The sequence below is a fragment of the Chanos chanos genome, chromosome 1, assembly GCF_902362185.1.
Source record: "Chanos chanos chromosome 1, fChaCha1.1, whole genome shotgun sequence".
NCBI classification, from domain to species: Eukaryota; Metazoa; Chordata; class Actinopteri; order Gonorynchiformes; family Chanidae; genus Chanos; species Chanos chanos.
The window spans coordinates 19,606,036-19,616,936 of record NC_044495.1 but is presented as its reverse complement, the minus strand read 5'-3'; the positions used below and the strand labels follow the sequence as shown (position 1 = coordinate 19,616,936).

The following is a 10,901-nucleotide window of genomic DNA, read 5'->3' as shown; positions in this document are numbered from 1 at the left end:
AAATTAATTTTATTTATGAAGTGTGTAAGTCAAAAAGGCAATAGCTTCACTGAATGTCTCTCCCTATAAATTAAGAGTTGGTTTGCTTTCTCCTTCTCTCTCTGAGTATTTCCTCTGAGTTTCTTCATGGTTTATGTTCTCATTGATACCATTTTGTTCTTTCTCTGCTCATGTTATAAGAAGCTGATGAAAAAAAATCACTTTTCATATAGATTTCAGTGGCAGCATGCATCCAACATATACACTGATGAAATAACAAAGTGAAATATATAGCTCTACAGATGAAAGAAAATCATCAAAATTATATATTTGTAACTACGCAATTCAGCAACTGTGATGTTTTAAAGGTATTTCGGTGAGGTAAATCTTGTCACACTATAGGACAGTGCTGTCACACTACACAACACTTATAGCTTTGTGGTCAATTAGAGGCCTTATTTGTGATAGCTGGCCTTTCATCTGTAGTTAGCAAGATATAAATGAGAACTTCTACACAACTGAATATTTTTTTTCCTTAAAAACCTTTTATAATGCATCACATCACAGGACTGATGAAATTAGATAGATCAAAGGTTTGACTGAAAATATGATTTAGATTTTTATTATAAAATATATAAAACTGTGGTCAATTGCTTGTAACTTCAGTGATATTAAACAGTACCATTCAGAAATGTAGACTCTCTGAAATAATGCCAATGGCCTTGTTAGTGTCAATCCATTTTCAGGCATAATTGTTTATTTTATTGATGTTGACTCTTCCTGCAACATGCCTATTACAATCATACCACAGGACATTTTGCACATTTACGTTGAAAGTAGCTGAAAAATACATATTTTTCTTGAAATTAAAGTAGCCATAAATATCTACTATCCTGTATTATTGTCTGCAATTTTGTGGAACTGAAAATACATTTTAACGTGTTTTCATTTGATTTCTCCAAAATGAGATGTGATGTCAACTGTTCATATCATGGTAAAAGTTCAATGGGTTTATTCAAAAATCATGAAAAAATGCAAAAACTGACAGTCCATATGATATTGAAATACATAGTAAGTTACTAGATAGGCTGTGTTAACATAAATTCATAGAAAGCATCTACTGCTACACAGATATAAAGTTACACAGTTTAATGCTAAGAATAATTTTCATTTGACAGATACCATATTAGAGATCGTATGACATAAACACCTGCAAATTAGAATATATTATTCTACTGATAGATAACAGTAGGTGGAGACATTGTTACAGCTATGATCATGCATGTGAGGTCAAAGCTTTAAAATGATTGGAGTGAACTGGGGTTTGCTAGAATCTTGACAGGAAATAGTAAAAAAAAAATAGAATGAATGAAAATAAAGGATACAGCAAATGACTGTGACTTTCTATGTAATTATCAAAGTGACAAAAGTAATTTTAGAAACAATATATGGTCTTGCTGAAGATGTCTAGAAAGCCAGTATTTCCATGCATTTCTACAGAGATTGCCTGCAAGATATTTTTGTTGATTGATGCAGAGGCTTTTTAATTCCTTGCTGTTGCTACTGGCTTTCCGCCAGTAAAGGATATGTTTCCACTATGTCTGTGGCCACTTCTTTCAGCTTTATACTTTTATCTGCTGCCTTCAGCATGGCTTTGAGAGTATCCCAGAATACCTTCTGCTTTTGTTCATTCTTGGGCCACTCCAGGTAGGTCTGTTGTCTTAGCAAGGTCCTTAACTTAAGATACTTCTTGGGCAAAGACTCAGAAGGGATTGGCTCCAACAGAATAAATACAAGGGAATCGTCATTCACACTGATTGCTCTGTGCTGGGCAAAGAAAAGTTCAAAGTTACACCATTCACTTTGCACAAAGTTTTTTGAAAGAACGAACAGGGTCTTGTAGCTTGCCTCCACGCAATTAATTATGTTGTCCACAATCCACTGGCCAGGAACAAAGTCTCTTTTGTGAATGCAAAGATTCAAGTCTGAACTCTCTAGGGTTGGGACAAGCTGGGATTCCACCCACACTGAATCATGCTCACTGTAGGAGATAAAGGCATGGTATTGGAAGGAGGAATTTAGCAATCGCTCCGCTCCTTGGAGGCTCCTTCTTTTCACCCTTATCCATACCCAAAGCATTTTAGTATACCAAACACCATCACATGCATAGAAAACAAAGCCCAAGACAACAGTGATGACAAATGTAATGGGCAATGCAATCGGCACCTTAAACCAGGGATGGCAGGACAGCCACCCAGGTTTATACATGTCTAAAGATATTCCTGCATATGACGGAGGAGAACTGCAGGAGTAATCCAAGGGCCAGTCACAAAGAAGAGATTTATTCAAATTTGTCACAAACCAAAAGTTTTCACAGCCACAGCTGAATGGATTGTTGCCTGCCTTGAGAGTCTGCAGGTTAGACAAGCCATTGAAGAAACTGTTGTCTATGGAGGTGATTGCATTGTGATCAATGTACAATGTGCACAGTGTAGGTGCATAGAGATCCGCCGGGAGAACTTGTATGCTGTTGAAACTTAGGAAGAGGTGTGTGAGTCTGGGAAACTGTAAAAGAATATCTTTGGTTATGATGCTTATGCTACACTTGGTGAGGTCAATCTTCTGAAAATGAATTGATAGGTATTGGAACACGTTGTTTCCCAAATTGTTATAGCTAAGACTCAGCTCAGTCAGGTGAGAGGGCCAGGAGCATAGTTCACCTAAGCGAATGGAGTTGAAGCTCAAGTCCAATGACTCCAAGACCTTCATCTCATGAGTTTTCTTGGAGATAAAGGCCAGGTTGACGAAACGGTTGTGGCTCAGTGAAAGGTGCTTCAGAGCAGGGAAGACTGATGTGTATGAACATGCAAACCACCAGAAACCAGTATCATCTAGAAGGTTATCTGACAGGTCCAAAATTTCTAGTGAAGGCATGACCGAGATCAAATTGCAAGGTAATATGTTCATACCAGTTCCAGAGAACTTAAAGTAAGTCATTTGGGAGGCTAAGTTCAATGAAATGTTAATTTTGGGGTATTGATATTGATAGTGGTGTACTCTATCGAATATAACTGCTCGTAGATTTCTGGTGTTGTTCTGAACATAAAGTTGAGACCCTTGAGGAGTGTCCTCATTATAAGTAATATTTACAAAAGCGAGTTCCTCAAAAGAAGACTCCCAGATATTCTTAACAAGCTTGACCATGACAGAACTGTTCATCCAGGTATCCACTATGGATAAGTTGCTGAGAACTTTAAAATTTTCAAACATGTCAAAAGGATCATCCGAGATGTTACATTGATCCGGAAAGAGCTTAACCAGTATCAGTTTCTTTGTTTGTGTTTGGTCAAGATCTTTAAGCATGCTTTTGAAAAGATCAATCTTTTGGCAAAATGTCACTTTCAGAGTAATTTCCCTTAAGGAATTTAGTTGAGTTAAAGAACCATGGTCATATTTTTGCAGCTCAGTACCATCTCCAAGACTGAACTGTTGTAGAGACGTATTTCTAAGAGGTGCAAAGTCATTAACGTTCACATAAATAGCACGCGGACTCCCAAGTGCAAGGTAACTTAACTGTGAAAGGTTCCCAAACAAACTCGGGACTTTATAGCTATCATAATGATTGCTGGACAAGTCGAGGATCCTTAGTTGTGGCAAAGCTAGGTCAGGTATAGTGCTCAAGTCGTTGTGGGAGATGTTGAGGACTTTGATCTTCTCATTGTGTACAAAAGCATTGGAGGAAATGAACTGAAGGTTGCAATGTGTCATTTTTAGGAAACAAAGGTATGTTAGACCGGATAGATCACCTTCATCAATTTTTGAGATGTCATTTTCGGATATATCCAGGTATTCTGTGTCTTCTGGCAAGTCTGATGGTATCCTTGTGAGGTTATGTTTGGATAAATTCTTTGTGTGCTCTCTCAACGTGACGCACAGTCTAAATCCTTTGTCTTCATTTGCCAGAATAGAGACCTGGACAGTAGCCATCAGGAGTGACAGAACTACAGCGACTGAAAAGATGGACATGCTGTGAAAACAAGAAAAAATATTTGACCAATTAATTGTACAAATAATGACACCAGCTTTCATTCTGCATGAGAGTAAGCCTCCTGTATGATATACAGAAATTCAAAACATTTCTTTCAGTTTTATTAAGTGTAAAAGAAAAGAAGAAAAGAAAAAAAAAAAAAGAAAAAACAACTCATTGTAAATATTAAAATTGAAGGTTGGCCTCTTATGATAACAGCACATTTTGATTTTAGCAACTGAATTTATCATTTTTTAAGTATTGGTAGTGTATGAAATACATTAGGTTTGTAAAAAAAAAATTTAGCATATGAAGCACATGGGCCCTAAACAAATAAATGAAAATTAGCATTTACTTTTTTCTGAAGTCCTTTCACCAGAGGAAGGTAATATCCACCATAAATAACTCCAAGGTTAACCTGAAAATAAGGTCTTGCTTTATGTACTGTCTAACATTCCCTTGTTAACTCTCTATCCACTTTTGGCATGTCCTTTCAAAATCACACTCAAAAGTCACCATCCTATAAGTTCCACTTCTCAGTGAGACTGTGGGAATTTGTCTCCCTTCTTGGTGGGTTTTAATCCTTTGTGGGTTTCATTTCTGTATTTCATATCAAATTTCCTTTTTTCATCAGACTTCTTGTAATGCAAACAGCATCATAAACAAAACCTGATGTAACTTGGCTGAGGGACGTTTTTTAAAAAAGTATTTAAAGTATTTATTTCATTTTCTTGAGTAGTTAAACAGTGACATTACAAGAGCATAATTTTAGGAGCATTGTAAGAGCATTGAGCACTGGTAAAAAAGAAAATACTAAGATTTATGTACAGTGCCAGCGTACCTACGTATTTTCAGATACTGATTGTTATGAAATTCTCATCACTTTGGAGCAACGAATTTTAATATGCATATGTGTGCTTTAACACTAACCTCATTCAATTCATAAAATCGAACTGTTTTGGGAGTCATGTATGTCTTACTACATACATCTAAATAATTGTTTCACTTTCTAGTTACAATCTGAGGAGAAGCTGCAAGAATGAGGAATCTCTTGCTTCCTCTGTGAAAGATCTGGTTTGTGTCACAAGTGAAGAAAAAGCACACAGAGATCATGTACAATGAAGTTTAATAATAAACATAATTCAATCTGCAATATAAAATACATACATAATGAGGACAAACAAATGAACGAAGGTAAATAAGAGTTTCATAAGATTTGTGACAGGAAAGCAAAAACTAGTGTGATCAAATATGAATTAGGGTGGTTGTGGAAGAATGATAAGAGGAAAGGAAGAAGCTCTTGATGTGAATAAGTCTTTTAGTCATTGCAGTCCATGCTCCATAGTTGGTGAATTCTTGCCTTATGTCCTTATGTTAGAAAATACAGTTATCACAGGACCTAAACTCTAAGCTATTACATGCCATTCAATATACAGAAAATAGATTAGCTGTTGTAACACTCCCTGATGATACAGATCTCACTGCTTCTCCTGCCAGGAGAGGATAGTTTCACAAGTATAACCTTGAGGTGAAGAGGCTAACAGTGTCACTGCTGTGCGGGCAGCCTTTTGGGGTCCTTCAGGTCCCAAGTAGATTATGGTCACAGAGGGTTCTCTTTCCTCAAACTCCACTTTAAACAAAGGTATGTTTACAAGATAGCATACTTATCCAGGTAAATGCAGAGGTGGTAGAGACATGTTCTGATTCCAACTTTATCCACTATTACACCATTACATTCCTTTTTTTCTTTTTTCTCCAAATTCGCCATGTCCGATTACCACTTTTAAGTTTTGACATTGTGGTTTAATTGGAGAGTTAATAATACAGTCATGTTAATCATGTTACATTTTTGGAATCCATTTCATATTCTTTCTCATGAATCCTGCTTTCTAATGATACCAAACATGCCATTCTTGTACACCACAGTCCACCTTTCCCACACCTTTGAACGTGTTTCATTGCAGTCCAGTGTTGGTGTCTTGATGTGTTTATACCTTTCTTACAGCAGGTGCAAAGCTTATTAGCACAGTGCTGACTTTAATCATTGCCAGGGTTGTTATTGTAAATAGCATTCTAAGCACTATGTCAGGTAGATTTCAAGCTTTCCTATTATGAGAACACTCTAAGTGCGGATATTGGTGACCTGAATATATTTTGTATTTACTCAAAATGATAGTTGAGTTATAATAGTAATAGTTGACGAGTAATAATAAGCCATTTCTGAAACCCATTTCTAACTGTTCTAAAACTATTCCTTTTCTGAAAACACCATTTTAATTACAAAGAAGTAAGAAAGGATTATTATTGTCATATTTGTATAATACAGTTCTAAAGCTTTTCAATGTAAAGTAAATCAAGATTTGTTCAAGCAGACTTTCTTGACACACTCATCAGACATTTCTTAGGCTCTGATGAAATCCATCTGTAATGACAAATATACAGGATTATATCATATCCACATTAATGAATTCATAGAAATAATGGATAACAATAATACGTAAGTTAATATTAAGTAACAAACAAAAAGAATCAAGCTAATCATACTCCAAATCATGTTTAGCTGACCACTTTGATTCAAGTATTCATTGTATATTAGGTGATTTGCACAGGGGTTACATAAGTGCATCAAAGAATTGTGCCACAACTTGTATTTCTAAATCAACTTGTAACCCTACTACATTACTGGCATACTGTGTTCTGTTTGCAAGCTGAGAGCCCACCTGTTCTCCGTGACAGGCCTTTTAGATGGCATTTTCCCAGGGAAGGACTGCAGGAATACAGTCCAAGACAGCCTGTGCAGTCTGTGTGGGTACTACATGTCCGAGACTGGATGTCACCGCAGCCAAACTTTGGAGCAAAAGTGGAAAGATAATAAATTATACCACTGATATTATTTATGGTCAATAAATAGATCTTTTCTCATATATAATATGTGAACACAAATAAACATGCACACATACACACAAATCTGTCTCTTACCGTGTCTGAGTTGAAATGACCATATCTCTGTTTGTGGCTGTAATTAATGTCCATCCCTGAATGAGAGCTTTCAAAAGGGTCAGAACCAATCTGATTGCTGCCACTGCTCTCGAATTCTTCCAAGGTATCGATGGGAGTTTTGTTAGAGCTGAACCCACCGTGTCCTTTTTGAAACAGGAAATTCCTATTAACAACTCTGCGAATCCTGTCAGCTTTCCCAACTTTCAAGCCCCATCCTATACAACAAACTAGCTGTACTAAGACCAGCAAAAGATACCAGCTTGTTTTCATTGTTGAGCAGCTGCTCTTCTAGTCTTCCAGCTCCTTGCCTCTTTACCAGTTTATGGACTCAAACTCCAAATTCATCTTATAAACCTTCTCCAACTCCCCACCTTCATGAGTTTATGGAACCAGTTAATCTCCTATGACATTTCATTATCAAGAGAGACCACAAGTTTATCCAGATTTTATCCGTTGTATCACCATTCAGAGCCTCTTTATTCTTTCACCATAAAAGAATAAAGAGGCTCTGAATGGGAACATAATGGTGGAAAATGAACACTCATCCTGCCCTGCCTCCCTGTGCCTCTTTTCTTAGATCAGGAAAAGAGTCCTCAACAAGTGACACTTCCTTTATTTTCTATAGACTCTTTTAGTTTGACTAGTTTCATAGGAAAGGTTTACAGCTCAAGATACTAACTCCACACTCTCTGTTGACTCCCCAAGCCAGTGATGTGTGTTTGGTATCCAGGCATGAGGCTTTGGTTTAATCTTCACAATGAAAAGAGAAGGAGAGGCTGACAGAGAAGCTGACTGATGATTGACACACAAGATCCAAAAACACAGTGTCAAACCCTGTTTTGTACTCTTTGAATGAACTCTGATTAATCCTAACCAAGTGAGGTTCCATAGTCAAATATGAACATTTTCTGCGCTATCTAGCTAATTAATACAACATGTAAAGTAGAAATGTATGCCTTTATAGTCCACATATAGCTCATCATATGCCTGGCAACAGACAGGTTACTGACCACATGCTGATAGGAGACATTTACTGACATGTTTGCTACTACAAGTCATTCTGTCATGATGGAAACATGGAGTCAAATGTAATTTCCTTTCATATGAAAAAAAGATGAGCAGGATCGGAGCTCCTTTGTCTTTTTGGCAATTTTAAGTGGAGGTGGTATCTTCAAACAGTACTGGAATGCCAGTGTCTGAGCATCCCTTTATACACGGGTATCCCTATGATTGTCCATCTGTCAGCACCATGTTGTTTCACATGCCTTACTGTTATGGATGGAATTGGAGTAGGATTTTGTGTGTGCGCGTCTGTGTGTACGTGTGTGTGTGTCTGTGTTTCTGTGTGTGAGCATATGCACAAGAGACTGACAGTTAATCTGTTCACTCTCTTATTTTAAATGTACTGAGACACAAATTTAATAAGAAGTGAAAGCAAGCAAGACCAGTAATCAAGTACAGTTAGTCAGTGGATGCAGCAAAAGTGAAGAACACATGAACTGAAATGGTAATACTTTTTTACTTGTTCACACTCCTTGCCAGCAGCTTCTCATTTAAGACCACTGTTTAGAAATGTCCTTCATAGATTAAATGGGACAAATGACCTCATAATATGAGCTCTGTACACACACACACTTGAGGAAACACAGGTGCACTGTTACTAAGGGGGCACCCAGCTAATATTTGAACAGGAGAGTGATGAAATCTTGAACAAAGCATCATGAAATGTTTGGATGTCATGCACCCAAATATCCAAAACAGAGACTTGTAATGAAAATCTTTTCCACTGAGCTGAATGAACTAACAAGAGGATCTATTCATGTGAAAATGTGTTGTGTTTAAAAATAACACAACTATGGTAATTTCCTCCACGGAGAAAAGTTTTTCAAGTATAATATTTCCGTTTATGGTCAAAATTCACATGATTAACTTGTGATGCACACTGGATTTAACAGACATATTGTTTATTATTGGATTGCGTTGGATATCCCTGCAAAGAAGTGAAATAACACCATTGGTGAAACTCATTTCCACCAATGTTCTGGACTTACAGACATCCCCAAGCTTTTATTTACCACAGTACAAAAAAGTTGACGGTTCGTGCTCTGTATGGTATCCCAACAACCATATGTCTCTTCTTCATGGCAGGAATATCCAATGCAATGGAAAAAATAAACAATATTTCTGTGAGATCCAGTGTATGTGCACACACAGACAGACAGACAGACATATAGACACAGACACACACACACACATATATATGTCAGAAAGATGACATTCATTTTCAGAACTGTAAGACATTTGTTTCAAGCAAAAATTGTTTTAAATTATGCTTTGTCTTTTAAATTTTATACAAATTTTGTAAATCTTTTTTTTTTTTAAGTCGTGTTCCAGTTAGTTGTAACAACTAACCAGAAGTTACAGTGCATGCACAAGTAGTAAATGCCACAAACATTTTATTGCTATTTTAATTCTATTTTACATACCAAAGCATATATAAACTTGTTTCTACTTGTTATTTCACACAAGAGCCCTTTGTTGCAAAACACCTATTGTGAAAGCAAAGTGTCTCTGAAGTATGGAAGTAAGCACCCCATTACTGGGAATCAGAATTTATCAAAATTGTGAAATTACAGAATCTTCACAACTTAAGTAAAAAAAAAAAAAAAAAAGTATCTTACATGCACAAAAAACTGTTTCTGCATTTTTAATCAAATGTTTTTTTTTTTCTATTAATGATTTTTTACCAGAAAAGTTAACAAAAGTAGTCTACATTAAAATGATCTACAATAATCGATAGTTTTAAAACATACTATCATATTCATACTCTCATATATCTGACATCACATTAAATAAGAAATGCCATTTCTGGAGATTACACTGAACGCTTCATCTGACTTTGTGTGTGAGTATATGAAAGCCAGGATACTCAGATTTACGTGACAGCTAAACAAAAGCAGAATTATGCACAGAACGTGTATACTAATCATTTTCAACCAAAATACTTCAACTGCTGGAATGGCCTTTTATTACCTTGCTCAGCATTATTGAGGTGTCAGCTTTTGAATCAGTTTTTTAATTGCGAGCACGGGGCTTTGGAAGTACCACAAAACAAGAACGCTTCCTCCAAAACACACACACACATCACACTCCATCAGTCTGAGAGCTTGCACTCTAAAAGAAACTGTAACTACTCTCTATTCACCGCTGTGACTGTGCTTTTGATTCAGGTCTAGATGGCTTGTATGTCCTTTCAACAAGAGTATAGATGACCATGTCCATTTAGTGCTTTAAATATCATGGTGTACTCCTGTGTTAATGATCTACTGAATCGTATATTGCCATCTAGTGGACATGAGAACTATTTTTTGCTCACGGAAATCAACAATTTCACTCCCTCCTTACATCTAGTGGGAACACAGTAATATTGCAAGTTGGCCTAATTCCAACTTTACATGATTTTTTCAGCAATCCATTCACCCACTGCATACAGAAAACAAACCAGAAGAGAATGGGGAATTACAGTCTTGAGAAGATATTCTCTCTCTCTCTCTCTCTCTCTCACACACACTCACACACACTCACACACACAGAGTACACAATTAAATGCATAATGTGTGTAGCTCAGTGGTGCATAAAGCTGTACTGAATGAATTTTCATGTATAAGCTGAATTTTTTAAATATAGTTCACATATTTTAGAACTCTATTAGGAAAATGTATATAATATTTTAGTAATTTAATATTTAATAATATTAAACTATTATTAACATTTTCGTTATGTAAGATAATGGCCTCATCTGTCCCTCTAGTCTCATCTTCATATTTCAGCTAATTTCAGGCTTTAGGATGAACCTCTGCTACCACTTCTTTAATACAAATAACCAATCATTTTG

At 36.3% G+C, this 10,901-nt stretch overlaps 1 protein-coding gene across 1 annotated transcript; it reads right to left on the bottom strand.

Moving 5' to 3' along the window:
* Positions 1-1,539: 1,539 nt before the first annotated feature.
* LOC115807862 (toll-like receptor 6) lies at positions 1,540-3,966 on the bottom strand. Its single transcript, XM_030769079.1, has one exon. The coding sequence runs from the start codon at positions 3,964-3,966 to the stop codon at positions 1,540-1,542; it is 2,427 nt and encodes an 808-aa protein (XP_030624939.1).
* Between the last annotated feature and the right edge of the window lie 6,935 nt (positions 3,967-10,901).

Excerpts from the sequence above, each read along its gene's own strand:
- LOC115807862 (XM_030769079.1), bottom strand. The coding sequence starts at position 3,966 with ATGGCTACTGTCCAGGTCTCTATTCTGGCAAATGAAGACAAAGGATTT.